We start from the raw sequence: 21710 nt of genomic DNA on the forward strand, positions 1-21710 counted from the left end.
ATCTTTTATTCACTCATTTATTATATGCAAGGACGAATTGCGCTTGTTTTGTTAAAACTGTGACCAGGCTCCCCCCATCGCTCAGCCCAGTTGGTTGCATCTGTTGCCGCTGTGTGTTGCTCTTCTTCCTGAAAAGACACTTGAGTTGGAGCCGCTGATGTCCGTAAGGAGATACTGGTGAGTTGGGACACCCTTTACTGATTATATCCGTCTCTGCTTTTAATAATAACCACATTAATGAACGTGTACATTATATATAAAACCAGTAATTTGAATATATCTTAATAATTAGCCTTTTAAACTATTTTTTGTCATGCTCTTTTTGTACCTATTCATCCTACCGTTGTGGTCGGCGGTGTCGTGGGACTCGCTGGTTGTGTTTATACAAATCCAGCTAGCAGGCAAGGTGGATCAAGACAGTTAAATAGAAAATATGCTAATCTGCAATGTATGTGTTGGCTCGATTCTTTGTGAGTTGATAGCGGGAGTTTTAATGTTTGGTCTGGGCTGTTAAAACCCTACTGATAAGGGAGTTTAAAGGAAGCTTTTTAGTACAGGGCAGGGAGGTCGACAGCAACGGAAAACACTGCTGCAGGTGTTTGCCTGTTGGCTGCCTGGTTGCCGCAGAAATCACTGACAATAAGTTGGGGGGGAAAGAGAGATATGACAAAGAGGAGAAACGTTTTCCTATTCGCTTCAGAAGTTGCTCCAGGTAAAGGAGGAAGCCAACAAAGTGAAAGTAAATTGGAGTTATTCTCGTATGGCAGCTGTATTACAAGCACTAAGCTATATATAATTTCTAGATTATTGAAGTAGGAGTGTTTTAAAATAAACGTGCAACAGCATGTTCACTACCTTTGAAGTGGTGGTGGTTTTCACAGGTGATTTGATGAGTCATTTTCAGTTTGATTTGTTGGTTCAGAACAGAGATATTCTGCATACTAACATGTAAAAATGAAAAAGTCAGATTTGGGAAGCAAGGTCGTGATGTTTCTGAGTATCTGCAAAAGAATCATTGAATTAATTATCAAAATTGTTGCTACTTGAAAGCCTGCACTGATCAGAAAAATTGTACTTTCAAGCCCATAATCAGTCATTGTTAGCTGTGTCTCACTTCATATGACTGTGATGGCTCACCAGAAGTTCTTATAAGAAAGATTAAATATTAAATATACTCACACTGAAGTCCATTTAGTTAATGTATCACTTAGTGAATCTGCTGCTATTAGTGATGTCTGTGTTATACATGTTAACCATGCTATTCTCAGATTAAAGATTAGATGCATCTTTTTGTTACTTTTTTCTGACATTTATTGTTTTTCTAACAGTAATATCTCATCCCAAGGTTGCTGAACGTATTGTCAACCTCCACATGGCAGAGTACCACCCATTTACAGAATAAACAAAGTGCCATCAGCTCCAGAACATTGTGCTCTTAGATGCCGCTCAATCTCTGCGTTTGCAAATGGCTTGCTGTCTGAAGGACGAGCTCCTCTGTTCCATCTGCCTCAGCATCTACCAGGACCCTGTCAGCTTTGGCTGCGAGCACTATTTCTGTAGAAAGTGCATCACTGAGCATTGGAGCAGGCAGGAGGCTCACGGAACGCGGGATTGCCCTGAGTGCCGGAGGACCTTCGCCGATCCACTCCTTTCCCCAAGTCTCAAGTTGTCCAACATTGTAGAGCGCTACTCGGCCTTCCCTCTTGACGCCATCCTGAATGCTCAGCGGAGCTCCTACCCCTGCAAGGACCACGAGAAGGTGAAGCTCTTCTGCCTCACTGACAAAAGCCTGGTTTGCTTCTTCTGTGACGAGCCGGCGCTGCACGAGCAACACCAAGTGACAACTATTGACGAGGCGTACGAGGAGATTCAGGTCAGTTGTAGCACATGAACTCCTGACAGCTCATTAGTGAAGATAAGGCTGACATTTTGTTAAAAACCATCAGCACTCTGCATTGCATTCAGGTAGTTGCACTCAGTCACCTCACAGGAGCTGCACAGACTGTTGCTATCACAGAGCAGCTCAACTTAAGCAGTTTGGAGATTTTGTGCTTAACTCATGAGAACTTCAATTGTAGTGGATGTTAAGCAATGAGAGATGTCTAATTTGCTTTTCCCAGCTGCCTGCATGAGTTGTCTGAACTTGGGTCATAATGAGATTCTGTTTGTAACTGGAATGTTATGATCAGGGCTTTTCTGTAGTGAAAATTGAAAGTGTGCAAAGAGATTATTCAGTATGCTGTACATGTTGCCAAATTTACTTGCAAAAAGACTTGAAACTAAAGCAAGAGGTTAGGAAGTTGATGAGTTATTTATTTATTTTATACAACTGTAGCATTGACTTTTTAGGACATCAGTGCTGTTTGGGAGTAAGTCTTTACTGCAGGTGTATGAGTGTATTTGCTCTGTTTGTGTGCTTTGTTCAGCGCTGTAGGTTTCTTTAAAATGAAAAGACATTTGGTTTGTTGGGCTGAGAATTAAATTTGAATGTAATAACAGACCCATAGTGTTTGCTGAAATAAAGGATGGGAGAAAGGGGAAGAAAAATGACACTATCCCTCAATGATTAATTTAATTTTTGATCCAGGTTTCTCAACAGTAATTGGCAGTGGCTGTGAGGATATGAACTTCCCTACAAAGATTAAATGTGTCGTGTGTGTGTGCACTGACTCATGTTTTCCACATGAACAGGAATGGTTCAGTGTTTGCTTACTTCTCACTGTTTGAATAATTCCATTCCCACTGAGCCAAAATCCAATAACTGTGAAACAAAGCTCCTAATCCTGTTCCTTCCTTGCTCCAGTATGCATAGCAACACATTCCAGACTAATGCTACGTAGTCTATCCCAATTTTCACGTCTGCTGCTAACAATCTGCTCCATGTCGCCAGAAACACCTTGTTCTGGCACACAGGGAAGTTTCTGGTTAGAAGTTAATAGAATTTATGCTGTCCAAATGTAGCGTAATGTACAGGCTGCACTGTTATGATTGATATAAAAACACTGCTCATTGATTACAGCTATGCATGTTGCTCTTTTATACAAATTCTGTTTGCAGCACCACTTTTCATGTTTGACTGTCCATGCAGCTGACCTCTTTGAGTCACTGAAAAACAAACAATCAGCAAGCAGACTGTATTATAAATGATCCTGTTTACTGAACTATAAACTATCTCATGGAGAAAAATTGCTGAATAATGGGCAGAAGTTTACTAGACCTCTTAAAGCCAGGTGCATTTGGAAGTTGCTGAAAGAAATTATCTTCCAGCTGGTTCGGGATCCCCCCAAGAGGAACTTACTGGAGACCAGGGTGCACTCAACAATTTAAAAAATAGTCATTTTATATTGCACATCTAATCTAGTCATATTGTCAATATTTTCAGTGGAAACTGATTTGCTTAACTGACAGATTGATTAGAGATGTATAGTATTTGTTAGTAGCAGCTAATACATACTTGGGTGCTACTAACCATTTTGCTTCCTCTGATGCTGCAGTTGTAATTTGATTTTGATGTGCGAGATCTGCATACAGTTTAATGTTTTCATTGTATTATAACCAATTTGTCCTAGCAGGGTGCCTGCCAGAGTGTAAGCTAAATGATTTAAACATGATATTAACAGAAACAAGCATAGTTAATTCAGTCAGATAATTACGTATAAACTGAGTCAGGCGGATTGTTGGTAGAATGAAGCTACAGGTATTTCTCTCTGCATTGATTATTGTAATTGACAACAGTGTTGTGAACACCAGTGCATTCTTTTTTGGTGTCCAATCATGTTCTGCTTGGGAAGCTTGAGAAAGGTCAAAACTGTGTGATCTTGGAGCAGAAGTAATTAGGCCCGGCACAAGATGTTTCTCTTTTCTTGGACACCAGCTCATCCCTCTGCTTGGAGATCTTTTCAAGGCGGCAATCTGGCATTTTGTATTCTGGCAGGAGCTTTGGATGCCTCCCAGATCCACAATACTGAGAGAGGGTATGAACACTGAGGGCCCCATCGGAAACAACCATGACCCTTGATGAGCTTGGCATGCTTGCCCTTTTAGATGGCCTGTTACGTAATGTCTCGTCCAGGGATCAGACAAACAAACATCACAAAGAGGAAGCCTGCAATATTAAGATGATTTGCTTGTCACATTTGTCTCAAAACATAAATGTTATGAGGAATATGTACATACTATGGCAACTAAACTCTTCATTAATTAAAAAATGCCCAGTGATATTAGGGAACTTGCATGCTTTCCTTTTCCTTTTTTTTTCTATGAGCAGATTAGAGCTGCACATGAAAAGGAAGCAAATGTGTGAGAGCTGTGCCTGCAGGCTGAAACTTCACTTAGCATGAGCCTTGACGATGCTTAACAAAATGCCAAAACAGTATGGTGAAAATGTGCTAAAGTGCAACAGCAATCAGCTCAATGTGCAGCAACAATGTGGCCAGAGGGGCACATGCTACGTCAGCTTGGTGGCCCATTTAAAATTAACCTCAGAGTTTTTGTGGGGTGGGAAAGTTTCCTTATGAGTGGAAAAAAGGATTCAGTAGATCGAGAGCCAAAGCTTGGCCCCTTTGTGTTGAATTGTTTGGAATTCAAGAGTAGCTTTTACTTGTTTTCTTCTGCTTCCTGTGTGTTGCTCCTGTGTTTGTCTTTGTTTCGAGGATATGTATATTCTCTAAATGTTAACAATAAATCTCTATATGTAAATCTCTATAAATTAAATGAGTATGAAGATTAGTAGATTCATCTTTTGGCAAGGGCTGAGTGACAGACTGGGTCAGAATTGCCTGAGCTCCAGATGGTTTGGCCAAATGCTGCACACTTCGACAAAAGAACATATTCTAAAAAGACCTCACTGATGCTCAGTCCATTAATTGTTACATTGCTGAATTCAGTCCACATAAGAATATTGAAGGTGTGAACTGTGGTTCCTTCTTCAACATAAGGCTACAGAGCTGTAATGCATCTATATAAATGAGAGATTAAAAAAAAATAAAAAAATTCTTATTTCCAATATTTTTTCTTTTTAATGACTTAATTAGATCATTTGAAATTAGAACCATTCTTTTTAGTTTTTCTGACTTAAGATTTTTTTTCGATAAAAAAAATAATTTTGTTCCTTTGACTCTCTTCTGTAAAATAGATTTGTTCTCAAATAATCAACACCACTTCCAATCTATGGAATATTTTGCATTGTAAGATTTCCTAAGGTTTCATATGTGGCTCTGTTATGTCATACCATCACAGCCTTGACTCTGTGTTGATAATGTTTTGGCTGACCAGTGTCATACGTGTCTTTGGTTAGCGAGTGTCTGGATATAATCTCCTTAGCCTGGCATGTCATTCGGTTGACCTCAAGCCCCGAGTCTTGTTACTGTGTTGAGAGCTTTACCTCATGCTGATTTACATCCTTTTGGCCTCTTAAGCACTTCTGTAGCCCAAGCTGCTATACACAAATGCATCTAACACCTGACTTGTGCATACTGATGTCCATACATCTGGCACACTGGCACATAATAGCTTGCTTGCACAGGAAGGGTGTTGCAGAAAGATCCAGGAGGGTTTGTCTGTGGCTCTGCTGTTTGCTTCAGGGAGCGGAGATTTCAGTTAGCTAATATATTTTGATTAGGATTGGTTAATGTGATTAATATGATATCAATTGTATTGAATGGCATGGAGTAGGATTAAAATGCAGTGTACAAAATCAGAAAACACTCACCAGTAAGTTATTTCAAATTTTCTGAAACATAACAGTAACAGAGCCACAATCAGAACTGAAAATATTCAGGTTTTATACAAGCACTTAATAATTAATTTTTCATTAAATTACAGATATATTTTATCTATTAAAAAAAAAAAAAAGGTTGCAAGTGACCAAGGGAGCCTTTATGCAGTCTTATGTAAAGAGCCCTGCTCTTTCACCCTCCACAGTATTTGTTGTACCTTCTAGAGAAAAAAGCAAAACTTTGATATAGGCAACAAAACTCTCATTATCTCCCTCACTCATGCGACAGTGGGAGACCTGGCGCCATCTTAAACAGAGGTTGGCTGGATTTCTGTATCACTAATTGGGGCTGGATGAAGCTGTGCATTTATTACCACATCTCTGCGGTGTGAAGTTGGCAGCAAATTCCTATGGAGGACAAAATGGAATCCGCTGCAGCCACCATGCTTTAATTGTGATGATAGGGGCAGTCGGTGAGCTGTGTGCATCCACAGTGTTGCAGAACTAGACAGACTCCTCTTGCTGTCAACTCACCCTAGGGATATGTTTCCGCTTCACTTGACAGCGGTGTAAGACCAGATAAGAGGGAAAATTGACTGCAGACCCTGGTTTTCCATGCATATTTAGGGACTTAACTTTTTTTTTTCTATAGACAAACTCTGTAGGTGTTTAGAGAATGACAGCAGGCAGGAATGCTGGACTCTTTGCCTGAAGCCCACGCTGCAGAGGAAATAAATTATTTTCTTTGGTTTTGACTCGCCCACGCATAGCTGTCACTCAGCATTCACACATACACCTGTGTGCTGTTCCCTATTAATACCAGTTTTATTACTAGATGCTCCTTTATCAGGCCACAAACATGAGGTTAATTGCAAAAAATGTATTAGCATTTCCTCATCTGTCTTGCTTTCATGCAAGGTGAGGATGGAGGGATTGAAAAGAAGAATCCGCATGCTTGTCTTTGAAGCGTTCCTTTGGTGGTTTAAAAAAAACAGGCCGTCTTTCACTCTCCAGCTGTCAGCGCCTGACCGAGAGCTCTCTCTGAGCCTGCCATCACCACGCATGGCCGTGCTCCTGCAGTAATGAATCAGGCAGTTTCAAGGGCACCCACGGCTGCCATCTCCCCTGTGGCTTTCCTCAGTCTGCTCTTCTTTCTTTTTGGTGGCTCTATCTCTTCCCATCTTTTCTTTTTTTTTTTTTTTTTTTTTTTCTTCTTTCCTGTGCTTTTTCTCTCAATAATGTCATGCTTTCTAAAATTCTATGCAGTTTATGTGGTGCCACATATTTGTTTTGGTGACCAGTTCTTTTGATTTAGTAAGTTCCCAGCCCCCACCCTAAACAAATGAATTTTTCCCAGCTTGGCAGCCATTCGTGGTGGTGTGGCAGAAGGACTTCTTTCATGCAGAAATGGAGCCTTTAAGTAAAACAGATCATTCATGTTCCATTAGAGAAGACCTGGAATAATATTTTCATTCCCCCCCACAAAGAAATGTCTGTAGCTCACACTGCACTTATTTCTGGTAGCACTGATGGTGCTTGAGGCAGAGCTACGTTTCATGTTTACTTCAGCTTATGTTAGATTAGCAGATAAACAACTGCACTGATGGAAGGAAAAAGGGAGTTGATGCAACGTCCATCACAGAGAGCATTTTGCCTTGTTTACATGATTACTTGGCTCGCATTTAACTTAAGTGAGGCAGATGTCTGTGCATCTGTTGTACATCAGAGATGCTCTTGTTCCCATTCTGCAAAGAGAAGTACATTTTCGAATTGGCTGTATGTCTCCTAGTAGATAAATTGTCTAATTTAAAAAACATTGCAGCTAAAAGCTGTTGAACAGCTACACAATGTACAGAAAGGTGACAAATTAGAGGAAAAAATGTTATGTTGTGGGGGACTTTTTGCCTCCATTGTTGATGTCCTCTTCTCTTTTTGAAGGTAAAAATTCTTGATTTTTTTTAATCACCTCTTTATTTTGTGATGAAACATTTTTTTTTTTTTTTATTCCGATTTTAGAGTCTTTCTTCTAGGATGATTCCTCCATACATGAAGCATGAAGAGTCTCTGAATGGATCATTGTGAAAATTATTTTATTCAAATACGTTTCCAGACACAAGATCTGAACACTGAACACCTTTGAGAGACTTCGAGCCCATATTATAAGTAGTGTTCTCCACAGTCGTCATCAAAGCATTAAATGAGGGAATATCTTTTGGAGAATTGTATTTTTATCCTTTTTACAGAAATTATAGAGTCTTGTGAAGTCAACTGTCTGATATGTGAAGATAGAGCTGGGCGATATAGAAATTTTTCATATCACGTTTTTCATTTCAGGCGGTATCAGTATATATCACAATATAAATCAAATCACTATATTTGTCAAATTTAATGGTTCCATTGCTCATAAGATAGATGTGAAATCATCAGCAGCTTGCTTTGTCATAGGTTAAACACGACCGATGTGCTGAAGGAACATGATAAAACTGTTTCAGATAACTAAAAAAAAAAAAGAAAATGTACAAACTATACAAAAAGTCAAGGCAAAATTTTTCAAGTTTCAAAAGAGAAAATGAACAAAACGGACCACTAAATTGCTTGGTCAACTCCATTTTAAAAACAAAATATTAATTCTAAGAATCAGGTTTTCCAGGAGAACGGACATAAAATGGACATATAAACATTTTTGTCGATATTATAATGATTAAGCTAGAAACTAAAAGCAAATTCTCAGAATCTCTTCTTATATATTTTATTTTAAATTGCTTGTTTTTAAATTAAAAAGTGAAATAAAATAGAATAAAAATAAAAGTGAGGCTAAGGTATTGTCCCGACGTGCGACTTGACCATGTGGTAGCGAAGTATGACACGCTTTGCAGCTCCTTCTCAACAATCTCTTGGCTCTCTGAATAAAGCTTTGGAAGTGCTGAGAGAAATGTTTACACCCAGGGAGTTGGTAACGAGGGTCAATTACCTCAATTAGCTGCTTGAATCCGTCATTTTCGACCTTGTTTATTGGTGTTTTCGATCATGTCTTCGTCATTTGAACCATGATCTGTGTCCTTTTTAGTAAGCTGGTCACCCAAGTTCTGGTTTTCTCCAGATGGAGCACTCATTTTCTCCGTTGCCGAGTCGGCTGCTGCAGCCAAAACATCTAAACGTGTGCCTCTTGCTACTTCACTTGTGCTGTAGGTAACACGTCAACCTAACTTGACGTGGCTCTGTTTCCAGAGCCACGTCAAGTTAGGTTGACGTGTTATTGGTTCGTGATTGGTTCGTGATTGGTTCGGTACGGCGCTACTTAATTCGGATTAGCTATTCTTATGTTTATAAAAAAAAACAAAAAACTGACAAATGAGTTCTATCGCAATAGTCTCACATTTATATTGACAAAAAGTTATTTCGCAATACATATCGTTATTGTTTTATCGCCCAGCCCTATGAGAAGATGTAACTGTTATGAGGTTAACAGAAATCAGTTATCCATACTGTGTGTCATAATCTAGCTTCTGTTTTTTGAGTGCTAGTCCAGACATCTCTAGGCTTGTCACAGTTGTTGCATAATATGGTTGGCATCAGCTCAAACAACTGCGGTCGGTTAATGTAATCAACTTTAACAAAAACTAAAGAGATCTTCCAGATTTCTACCGATTGCCATTCTCTTTAATGACGTAATCACACTTCTTTTAGTTTTTCAGTGACATCAGTAAAGATGCTTTATGCATTTTCTACAGGCCATGTTTCCATGAACGTTTGTTTACATTAACATCGTGGGTCTAGTGCCAAAGTCCAACACTACAGCACTGCTATAGGCACATGCTATTTTAAAGGAAGAGACATTGACATGACTGTTGTGATTAGTCAGTTTTGTTGCAACACGTTGGGTAAAATACTCCTTTTAATTTGCCCAACAGCTGCACTACCATCCTGCCAAGTGTTAATTGTTGAAACTTTTTAAACAAGACTGTCTAGATGTAAAATCTGGGGGTATCAGAAGTTGCCCTGCAAGAACAATAAAAAGCAACTTCATATAGTTTTTATCTTATGCCCATCTTATGTTTTTCATGCTATGTGTTTTTTGTCAGTGATTGATGCTTATTCTTTAGGTTTAGGTAAAGTCTTTAACTGAAGTTATAGGTTTGTTCTATAATAGTTGCCTTAAAATGAGCTGAAAAACTACCATAAATTCCTAATAGCAAAGGCTTGACATTCAATTGTCAACTTTAATTTCATAAACACGACAGCCCTAAACATGATTTAATTAGTACATGTGTGCCTTTCTATCAAGATGTCTTGGTTCTGACAGAAAGGCATCACAGTGGAAATCGTTTAGTGTCAGAAAGCAGAGTTAATTTAAACTGAAGCACAATCTTTTCCTAAACCTAACCACACCCTTTTTCAACCTTTTAATCAGGATGTTATGTTAAGTTTTGGTGATGGCGAAACCTAACCAAAAATCATAGCCTACTATATTTTGAAATCTTATAACCTTTCCCACACCTTTCCTCTCTGCCTTATTAGGATGATGTTGATTGGTGTTTATAGTCAAGAATTATGTTTGCTGTCAATTTTTTATACTGCTGCAGTGTTGTGTCATAGCACAGGCACCAACGGACAACTTGTGTGCATCTTAGGGAGGCCACATCCTTTGACAAACCTGCAGTATTTGATATCTGAGAGAAAGCTCTCACATATGCCCTTTTTATCCAGATGATTCATAGTAATTTAGTGTATGATTTTCTGTTGTTTTACATTTACCTTTTTGGAGATTAAACTTTCAAATCCCAGGAGTGTTGGCTCTGCTGGAGCTGGCATGGCAGGCCAGAAGTTATTAGAAGAATCAGTGAAGAGTGGAGATTTACTGGTCATCTTGCCGAATGAAAGGAGAAATGCTTTCCTTTAAGTTTTGCGGCTTAAAATGAGGCTTAATGCTGAGCCCTGTTTTTCTTAATGTGAGGCTGATCAGCAGGGAGAGCAGCCTGCCCACAGTGATGCTGCTTTAAAGATTACATTAAATTTGAAAGACTGCAGTGAAAGGTGTTGTATAAACAGTTCATGTTTTTAAATTCCCTTTGAGGTTGAATAGGCACTAAAAGGTGGTGAATATGAAATAATAGTTTTGAAGAAGTTTGCTTTGGGCAGAGACAATTGCAGATCTTGGAAAATGTTAAAAATTTAGAGGTGAGTGATAGTGGATTTTTTTTGTTTCTCTCAGTTTGATGTTTTGGTGGATGTGAGCTTCTTTACCCTCTTGCTACAGCCATGAAACTCTGAGCCCTGGGTTGATTAGCTGGGGAATTAAGGCAGATTACAAGCCATTGTTCTCAGGGGGTCCAAGCTGCCCTGGATGGGACCGTAATCTCTTGTAATGCCCTGTGTCCGTGATTTTTTTGAAGATGATTTAATTAGGCTTGCTGCTGATAGTAGTCCTTGTTTAAAGCTTCCAGTCAGTCAACCACAGATCTGTCTCCACCTCGCTGAATTAACTGGTTGCAGTGAAGAAGACAGATCCTGCAAATCTTTAACTGTTCTGTTTTAATGAGGTGCTGGAACTGGACTTCTGTTTAACTACAAATCTGTGATTTTCTTCAGCGTGGGAAAAGGCAGGAGACAACTGATGGGTGGAAAGGTACTGGGAAAGCTCTCACGTAATTAGTTTTGTGTTAGCTAAAGAATTGTCAAATTTTGCAACAGTTCTTCGCTTAACATTGGTATAATTATCATGATAGTAAATAAAATGAGTATCGGCCATTATTGAATAAAGTGAATAAAGTTTCAGAGGATTACCCTGGGTTGGCTTGTTTACTGTGTAAAAATGTAAACCTCATTAAAGGGAAAGTGCACCCAAAAATGTGTTTTTTGAGCTGTAAACAACACAGTATTACTTAATTGTGATAAAAACTTACATATACTGTTGATAAAATTATTATTTTTTTAACTGATTTAAAAAACAGGATTTTGTGGGTAAAAATGGTTCATAATGCCCTCTACAGGGTAAAACCAGGTTATGTTTTTCGTGACATAGAGAGGTTATCTACGTCATGAGAAAATTAAAAAAACCCACAGCCCCGCCCTCCAGATACAGATAGATGGCTCCCCGCCTTGCATTGTGAATCTCACTTTCCATCTTGCCACTGAACTGCTGTTTATGCCTGTGTATCCTGACCCACCCACTCTTTGCTTACTGATCACCCCAAACCTCCCACCCCAACCCAGTTTCAGACATTTTTCAAATTCAGCAGTGGTGGGAGTTACGCAGAGTCAGGGTGTGTAGTTACACTTTAAGCAATTTAGACACCCAACTCCCCAACTCCTTATTAGATACAAGGCTATTTCAAGCTCATACTACAGTTATGAATTCTTTCATGCACTATGATAAATATGCAATGTTTTTTTGGTTCAGTCTAATTTTTTATGAAGAGCCTGCTGCACCTCCTGTCCTCACATTGGCTTCTCATTGGTCTAGGCTGCACATTAACATTATAATTATATATAGATTAAATTCATACAACTGTGCCGCCACAGTCTACAGAAACCATCTGTTATTTTACAGCGTGACTTAACGAAAGAGGCATGGTCCCAAATGATGTCAGGAAACTGAAAGAGAAGCAGGCATACACTATTTGGTCAGGTAGAGCTGTTGGCGAGCTGAAACCTGCACAGTGCATACACCAGAATAGCTTTCAGCTTCACCCATATGGCTAGGATCATGTCTTGGCAAACAAATCCGTTTGTTATCCCTGTCCTTTGAAGCTAGCTGTCATGCATTCATTTCATGTTTTTTTACATGATGATTTCTGTGCCTGACACATACATGGTTTTATGTTGTTGTGCTAACTTTTTTTTTTTTAGGTCTGACTAATCCTAAGAAGCTTTTTCTGAAGAATTACATAAGCTTGAATTTGGTTGAAAAGCTGCTAGCAGTGCAATGTATCCAGGGGTCATTTATAGGGTGTGTTTACTGAGTGTGACTAAAAATGTCATGTTGCCACTCTACAGAAAGAAAGGATTGATAATGGTAGTAGCATCAAAAGCAATTCCTCAGAAAGTGATATCCATGGACTAGTGGTGGGTCATACTCTAGAAGAGGCAGCATTGATATAGAAGGAGACATCCAGTCATTCATACTCAAATCTAAACCTTTGAACAATTTAGGGCCCCTATTAAGTTCAGAGCTGCATGTCTTTGGGCTGCTGGAAGAAGCTGAGGCTTATAGAGACCATGCAAATATAATTTCTAGGAAATTGTTCCCTTTATTTCAAAAAGTCTCCAAATCTTTCCTCTTAAATCTGCCATTCTTCAGCTTTTTTTTTTAAATTTGTGCTTAAATTTTCATTTGTTCCCTTTTTTAATCTATTTAATCTATCATCCTTATATGGAGTAAGATGCATGTATTACTCTAGGGAAAGTGTCTTTTCTTAAGTTGTCAAAATTTCAGTAATCAGGGATTTTGAGTGAAATCTTAAGCAGAACGTGGAATGTCTGTTTTCATTTTGGCTGAATACTCAAAAATTTATGAAAATGAAAAACTAAAACTCAAGCTCAACCTATAAATAACAAAGCAGAACTTTCTAATAATCAAGATAAGAAATAATTATAAACCTCAGTGACTAATGTGAAAATCTTGGTTTCTTTTGATTTTATGTTATTTTACTAGCCTAAAGGAAGTATTTTTTAGGTACTAATGTTTAGTTTTGTTTTGTTTTTACATCAGTTTCCTGTTGAGATTATATATTGCCTTCTTCAAGATTAGATTCTTGCTCTTGAGAGGGCTGATTGATTGATTGCTCTTAACAGAGGGGCTGAGACTAGTTGCTGCAGTGGAAAATTATTCAGAAATTTCAAATTCAGCTTATACGAATTTGAACTGGCTGCCTGTCAGTTTATCCACTGCAGGTGTGAAAAATGTGAGCATATTGGAGTAATTTAAATAGGGTAGTTGTAGAAGCTAGTTCAACTCAGCAGGCAGGAGAGGACGAGCTGTAAAAGCCTGAAGGCTGAAGGGGACGCATTGAGTGACTTTAGACAAGCAGCATACTTACTCTTATCGGTCAACGCCTCTCAGATTTCCACTTTAGTGCCAACAACAATTCTCCAGCTCCTAATTAATGGCTTGTCTTGCTCTGTAGGTTATCAAACTCAATCTTGATGCCACAAAGATCTGTTTTTCTTTCTTAAACACCATCAGACATCCACTACCTTGCTTTCTTGGTAATGCCATGCACCTGCTTCAGCTTATTGTAGACTCTGTAGATCTTTGTCAGCAATTCTGACTTCATGATTTTTTTTTCATTTGAAAGATAAATATAGTAGAGCCCATTTGTTGTTTCTCCTTAGCTGTTGGTGTTTGGGGTGAAACATTTGCATGCTGTGTGCCCTTTTTCAGTGCTGGAAGTGGAACAGCAGCCTCTGAGCATTCATCATTTACATGATTTGCCCTATATTCAGAAGACTGGCGAAGGCCACGGGCAATAGTGTTTCCACTCAACTAACTGCTTTTTTCTCCAAATGCTACAGATGATATTTAAGTAGTGAATAAGAGGTTCATTTGTGAACAGACCCGTGAGCATGACATATGTGAACAGTAGGGATGTGCCATCTTCCAACCTTAAGATTTGATTACGATTCAGGATGCTTCTATTTAATTATTTAACGATTATCAGGATTTTCAATGCATCTTTTTTTCCCCTTTCAGGATTTTTTCCCCTCATTCTGTGGCTACTTCATATTTTAAATCCATTCCATATCTATTCATTCAAGTAACCAAACAAACTTATCTCCACTCCCTTTTATTTATGTCAAACCATAAATACATCCAAAACATATCCAACATATTTATCATGTTTTAGTAATAGTTAAGAGCAGCAACAGGTGTTCTGTCGGTTTGGCATACGCTGTCAGGATAGCAAACCCTTGGTTGGTTGTAGCACAGAAAACTGCAAATGACCCATTAATTCAGAACCACTGACTGCTCAGAAATTGCATCAGCATACAGTAAACTGTGAAGTCACAAGTTAGTTTAGTATATTTTAATACATATTAACTACACATTGCTCAAGTCAAGTGCATCTCTTGTATAGCTAAACTTGAGGGGAATGCACTTAAAAACTCAGGTGAAGTGTATGAAACTAATACAGTTTTTTTTCTGTTAATCTTTTTGTGAGGTTGTAAAGTCGTATAAACACGTATTGTAGCATCGAGTGACTCCTACCAAAGTGGCAAGATGGAACATGTAATGATTAACTTTGAAATAACTGTTGCTTAAAAAAAAATTTATATATGTATTAATATATATATTTTTAAAATTTTCTTGTGATGTATAGAAGCATCAAGGTCAAGTTCGGCTAGGGCTGGGCAATATTTCCTAAAAATAAAATCTCAGATTTTTTTATAACCAAATCTGATTTCTGATTTAATTGATTTTTTTTTCTTTTCTTTTACAAAACATGAATAAACTTATTAAAAGCATTTATTTATTTATATAAATGAATGCCAGCAAAAATAAAGCATATAATGGCATAACTTTTCCACCATATAAACGACTTCATATCTTACATAGAAATATGCAACACAACTGCATCTGTGATCTCTTTCCATCTGGATCCTTATCATACAGGATCCACTGCAGAAATAATTCCCCTGATGAAGGTTGTCTCTTAACTAGAGTTCGTGGGCTAAAGTTGACTTCTGCATCTCATAGAGAGCAGCATTTCTCACTGCAGTTATACCCAAAGCTAAATCCCGACATGAGTGAAGGGTCACTTCACTGAAAATTTGTCAGACAAACACCGTTCTGGTGTGGAGGGAGGGCTAAGTCTGCTGCTAACTAACTGGAAAAAAATCCAGATTTTCATAAAAATAAATTTCCAGAAATGGAAAATTCAATTCATCGATTTTTTTTTTATCTATTAATCGCCCAGCCCTAAGTACGGCTCTACATTACGAAAAACAAAACCTGGTTTTACCCTGTAGGGGGTGTTATGAACCATTTTATTTACCCTTAATCCTGTTCATTTAATGTTTTTTCTTCTTCTTCTGCTTGTTCTGTCTGGCGTCGTAGCAGGCAGAATGATTGTCTGGCTGCTGTGTTGTGCCAAGGGTAGCTTTATGGGTGTAAGTTATGATAATCTTATGTATTTATTGAGAATTATGGAATTTATATGATCTTACTGGACTTGACCGGAGTGGGCAGGAAAAAAAGGAGAACCATGAAGAGAAGTAAAAAGGAAAGTGGAAAGAAGGAAGAGGAGACAAAAACAGTGGGTAGAAGAAAGGCAACAACCCTTCAGTCCAACCTAACACCCAACAACCAACTGCTACACCTGTACAGAAACAAAACAGAATTTTCTACAGCTTTTTACAGGTAAACTAAGCTGACAATCATCAGGAGTTGCTAAAACAAAAAATAACCAAGACAGCAATGACAACATGTATCACAACAACCAAAGTACCAGAAACGCAGACAAAAAAAAAACCTAAACAAAAGTAGCTCTAAGTGTATAAACTCACTGACACTCAGTAAATGTGTCAGCATGCAGAGAATGAGGAATGAGGAGTTATCAGAGATGAGTGTGATCTTGCAAATGCAACCACACCTTTACAAAGGTTAGAGGCAGACTAGAACGGCCCAGAGACCCGAGTGATCAGCAGCAATCACAGAGCACGAACAAAAGCCACCGCACCACGAAAACAACCCCGGACCCACCCAGAGGGTGGCAAATGAAGGCCCCAGCCAGAGCCCCCTGCAGTCACGGGGCACAGGCCCCAGCAGGCCAAGATCAGCAGCCACTGACCCCACCAGGCACCTGCCATCCAGGGCGGCCAGAACGAACGGTGTTCACGACCCCCATCTATGCGACGTGATATTTGTGATTAATTGTTTGATATATCAAATAGATGATCTTGCAGCCATCCTCCAGATGTAAGATTGGAAAACTGTCAGAATCGTCATAAATTGAAGGGTAAAGTGGTTTTTGGTGGTTTACCGCTGTGACAAGGCACCTACATGCCCAAAAACTTCTGTCGCAGAGATAATGTCAAACTCAGATTTTTAATATGACATGTGTACTAACTTTGTTGTTTATAAGTTTAATGTGTTAAAAATTAAGGAGCTAATTTCCATTATTTATCTCTTCATTAATGGTTTATTTTAACAGCTCTAGTAAAAACCCTAAATTTATTTGAAAAATGTTGGCGATATATTTTTCTAAATTATCTGGCAACCCCTTGAAATCATCTTGCGACCCTCATGGGGGTCCCGACCTCCAGTTTGAAAACCACTGCTTTAGACAACTGTGGCTAGATAATTACTGGTCAGCCAGCCCCCTCTCAGTGTTTGAGTTTTCTAATTGAAAAGATTTGGGATCTTCTATTCCCCGAGGCTGCATACAAATACTGTGAAGCAACCCAATAGGCATGCTTTTTTTTTTTTTTTTTTTTCCCCCCTCTCCCCCAATCAATTTTCCTTTCAGGGTCCACCAGATGTTCGCTCTCCCAGCTCTGCAAGTTTTCTTAGTTCACAAGTTGAAGCTAAGTGGGACACAGCAATGTACAGGCTGCTCTTGTCTCAGGCTGACCGTCTCTCACCAGGACATATGTTTGAACTGAATAGTGTGTCCCTGTCTGCCTGTCCTCTGGGCCAGGCTTACTCAGTCAGCTCAGCTGTTCTCTGCCTGCTCTGCTGGCTGAGCTCAGGCTGCAGGGACATAATAGTCCCCCTGGAGAGACTGCAGGCTCTGCTGATGTTTGAAGAAGCAAGGCTGTGAAAAGTAAGGCACAGTTCCAGCTCAATTTCTATACAGAAAATACAGCACAGTTTGCAGCCTGACACAGCATTTAGTTGTCCTGCTTTTGTTTCTTTTCAAGAAGCCACTATACCAAATCCTTTTGTAGTTAAGGGTATTAAGTAAATCATCTACCATATAAAAAAGACTTCTTATGGCTTTGTGCAATCACAGTTTGTTGTATTTCTGCACATCATTGGTCTGTTTAGCTGGCCGGCTGTGTGAGGGAACAAAGCTTCAAACATGACAACACAGTATATTTAAATCCTGCACCTCAGAAGACACAGCTCATATCGAAGCAAGTATTTCTGTGGTTGTGACATCAGTAGTTGCTGTTTACTTGTTGGGGTCTGTTGTTTACGTTCTGACTGAAGACTGAGTCAGTGTCTACAGGCTGGCATTGAGATTCTTGAACTGCGCTGACAGGACCACGCACAAACTAGTCACTTGTTGTCATGTCATCATGTCATCATCAAAACAGGCTGCCATGAGATAAGCTGCACTAGACACTGTTATTTTTGTTTGGGTGTTTTTGCAGCTTTTTTTCTGCCATCTGACTGCCAAAGCCCAGTTTAAAATCACTCACTCACTCACTCACTCACTCACTCACTCACTAACTTAATAAACTGTTTCATTTCAGGCCTTAATAGCTTTGAACACACACTCGGTGTTTTTGATGCTGTGAGTTTGTGTTGTGTTTCTGGACAAGATATTTCTAACTGGGTTCATGACAAATTACAAGAAACCCATAAAGCTTGCTGTCTAACTGTGATGGTTTCGGTGTGTTATTGGCTGATGTCCTGTTTACCCACCCTGTCACCTACCTGGCAGAATTACACCCTCATCTCAGTGAAGGTTATACAAACTGTCCTTGTGAAAGTCACTTGCAGTGGACTGAGTTATTACGTCCTCTCCTCTGGCTGGCCCTTGTTCCGTCACAATGAAAATTATTATTATCCTTCTATATTCTATAGATGAACTGAAAGATTTTTTTGTCCCCATCAGTGCTTGTGAATGAAATGTTTGAAAGCTCCTCTTCTGTGAGGAAGCTCTCCATCCTGTGAGCTTTTTATTATTCATACTGAAACATTGGATTTGTTTTATTTTCCTCTTCGCTGAGGATGACAGTACAGTCCTATAAATTCTGAACAAGCTGCCAAATATAATCAAGCTTACATCTGTAATGACTGATGATTATGTGGAGCCTTATGTGAAGTGTTCAAGAAACGTGTACCAAAAGCCTGTTCATTTGTTCTGTTTTTTTTGTTTGTTTTTTTTTTTAATTTACTCATATATCTACCTAAGAGCATGTGACATGACAGAAGAACAGGAGGAAGAAGGAAATGACAGCAGGATGAAATGAGTTTTAGATTTATAATCCTTCAGCCGTAACCCCCATTTCTTGCAGCTTGATGTCCTGGGGAAATGTCATGTCAGACTTGTGTTGGTCAGATTAGATGGACAGGAGCGAGAAGCCTCCACACACGACACAAAACACACACACACACATCACCACACACATACTCTGCTGTCAGTGTCTGCTTATACCAGCAGTGACATGCCTGAATTTCTTTATGTTGTCTTATGATAATGATTTGCTTCTACTGGCTTTTTGTGTATGTTGTAGTTCGAGACATTTTATTGTCCCAAATGAGAAACTCTACAGACAGGACATTACAACATGAACTGATAAAATCCACTCGCATACACAATAAAGTCTCCAACAAAAGCAACTAAGAAAATAAAAACCACTAAAATTAAATAAAAAAAGAAAACAATTCCCAAAATAATCCTATAATAATAAAAATACCCAAAATAAAACACTATGTAATACTATGTAGGATGATCTATGTTTCCAGGAAGGTTTAAGAGGATTACATAATATTATCTTATGAAGGAGGTTCAGGACCTCGAAGTGTATGACGATTATTCTACTAAGGTTGATCTTTTTTATACCATTAAAGTCAGCTTTGCTTTCTTAAATACATTTTAGGTACACATGTTCCAAGTGGAATATATTTTTACTGAAAAGTGCTACTTGGTTTCTGGAAATAACTGGATTTTCCTAGGTTGTAATGCAGAGAATTACAGAGAATGAATGAATCTGAAATGTAAGTTATTGGAAGAAGCATTTTGCAGATGATTGGAGGTTTGTGTAAAGTTGTGATGGTCTGAGCATCGTTAGTACAGCAGCAGTGACGTTGTCCTCCGCTGACCAGTCAGTCAGTTAGTGAACAGCAGAGAAATGGATGAGCATGTTTTCTCTGCCAGTCTGTCAGCATTCGTCTATCTCATTGTGCAGGAGCGACCTTTGACATGATGCAGACTAATGTGTAGCGACGAGGCAGAGAGCCCACTGAGCTTGCCGCACTCCTATCATTAACATGGAGAGTCATGCTCTCGCTCTGCACCAACAATTGTTTTCTGTTTCTGTCCTTGAGAGGAACCATGCTTTATTTCCAAAAGCCTTTTTTAATTTTTCGGCTGATGATAAAGGACTTTTTCCAATTCATCTCTTGGTAACAGTGGTTTCCTTGAAGATTGTGTAGTAAATTATTATTTATTTTTATATTTCTGGCAAAACAATATTGGTAGTGGTTTTTATTAGCCCTGCCAACCTGACATGATCAGTTTAACAGATTTTTGCTGCAGTTGGTGATCACAGAAGATGGCATAAAGACTTTTTTTGCAATTGCATCAGATAGTCGGACAGCAGGGAGGCTAAGCAGGAGGCTTGATGTATATTTCTCAGATTATTTCCTTAAATTTAGATCTTATTTTTCTATGAGTCAAAGACTAAATAATGTTGACCGTGCAAAGATTTTGTTTAATTTGCAGATGTTGTGTGTAGTTACCTCTTTGGCTGCAAGACATCCTGACCTCAATCTTTAAGCACTATTTCAGGAGTCTTTTCTTAAATTCATTGTAAGATGAATTTATGAGGATTTCTGGATACTTTGCAGTCCTATTCTGGGCTCAGATTGGTTTAGACAAAAGAAATCACATCAGTTTGAGAAGGGCATGGTCTGACTTTTCCAGGTCAGGGATATATTTTTCCTTATTTTGTTCATTGTGGTAACAAAACTTTATACCTGTGCTACATGCATGTGACTGATTGCTTATTGTTTTTATAAGACAGCAATGTCACATTTGTTATGCTCTTTATAAAAGGCGATTTTATCTAAAAACATTATTGCAAGTTGTTTTTCGGGAATATATTTGGACAGTCTTTATCGAAGTTTATATTTAGTCAGACTTTGTTTATGCACATAATGGTATTCACTTGCTGATCACCTCAGGCCTAAAAGCTTAAAGAAATATTTGTGTCCTTTTCATATGGGGCTTGTTAAAACTGCACATAAGTGAAAGCAGTTGCCCCATCGACATACCAAGTCCAGTCCTTGAGCTACTTTCCTGCAGCTTTTGGATGCAATCATCTTTTCACATAGGGACATGTGGGCTTGGACTTTTTTTCCCATAATAATAATAATAATATTTAAAAACTGCATTTTGTGTTTACTTGTGTTGTCTTTGACTAATATTTAAATTTTTTGATGATCTGAAACATTTACGTAAGTGTGACAAACATGGAAAAACATGAGAAATCAGGAATGGGGTAAACACTTTTCCACACCACTTTATATCAACATAATTTCAATGTAATTTAAGTGTTTTTGAGATATTACTGCTGCAACGCAGAAGCTGAGTGTTTTTCATTTTAAAACAACGAAGAACTCCAGATTAATTTTTATAAATATATTTAGCTCCTCTGCTCTGTCGTGTTTCAGTCCAGTCACCAGTTGCTTATGTGTGTCTTGCTGTTTGTGCTGCAGAGGGAGATGAAGGAGCAGCTGGCCACCCTGCAGGACAGTGAGAGGGGACACACCGAGGCCCTGCAGCTCCTGCAGAGACAACTTACTGAGACCAAGGTACTGTAACAGTTGTCCTTTAAAATATCTGTTCTCATACAAAGCTAAACCAACCAAGAATTGCTGTCATTATCTGTAAGAAAATGGTAATCTGAATGTTTTTCTCTTTTTTAGTTATTTGTAGAGATGCAACTCATGATTATAGTAATTTTTTTTTAATGTAGAGCTCTTTTTACGTTGGCCAAAAAAAGCTGCTAACACCTGCTGACTTCTGGCTGTGTGTGCACTTGGATACTGTCCAATTGGCATTTAGTCCTGCATCAAATGACTCTGCAGTAGTTGCTT

General features: G+C 38.6%; 1 protein-coding gene across 2 annotated transcripts in view; it reads left to right on the top strand.

The window, feature by feature from the left end:
• The first annotated feature begins 106 nt into the window (after positions 1-106).
• Positions 107-21710, top strand: part of trim62.1 (tripartite motif containing 62, tandem duplicate 1) — a 35163-nt gene continuing 13559 nt past the window's right edge. Inside the window, exons 1-3 of one of the 2 annotated variants that reach the window (XM_041980522.1) lie at positions 107-177; positions 1329-1873; positions 21330-21425. In XM_041980522.1, the coding sequence (XP_041836456.1) occupies positions 1466-1873; positions 21330-21425 (504 nt within the window). In that variant the 5' untranslated portion in view covers positions 107-177; positions 1329-1465. The remainder of the gene's footprint in view (positions 178-1328; positions 1874-21329; positions 21426-21710) is intronic. The other variant, XM_041980523.1, reaches the window with a different exon arrangement.

Source organism: Melanotaenia boesemani, chromosome 3 (genome assembly GCF_017639745.1).
Source record: "Melanotaenia boesemani isolate fMelBoe1 chromosome 3, fMelBoe1.pri, whole genome shotgun sequence".
In the NCBI taxonomy this organism is placed as follows: Eukaryota; Metazoa; Chordata; class Actinopteri; order Atheriniformes; family Melanotaeniidae; genus Melanotaenia; species Melanotaenia boesemani.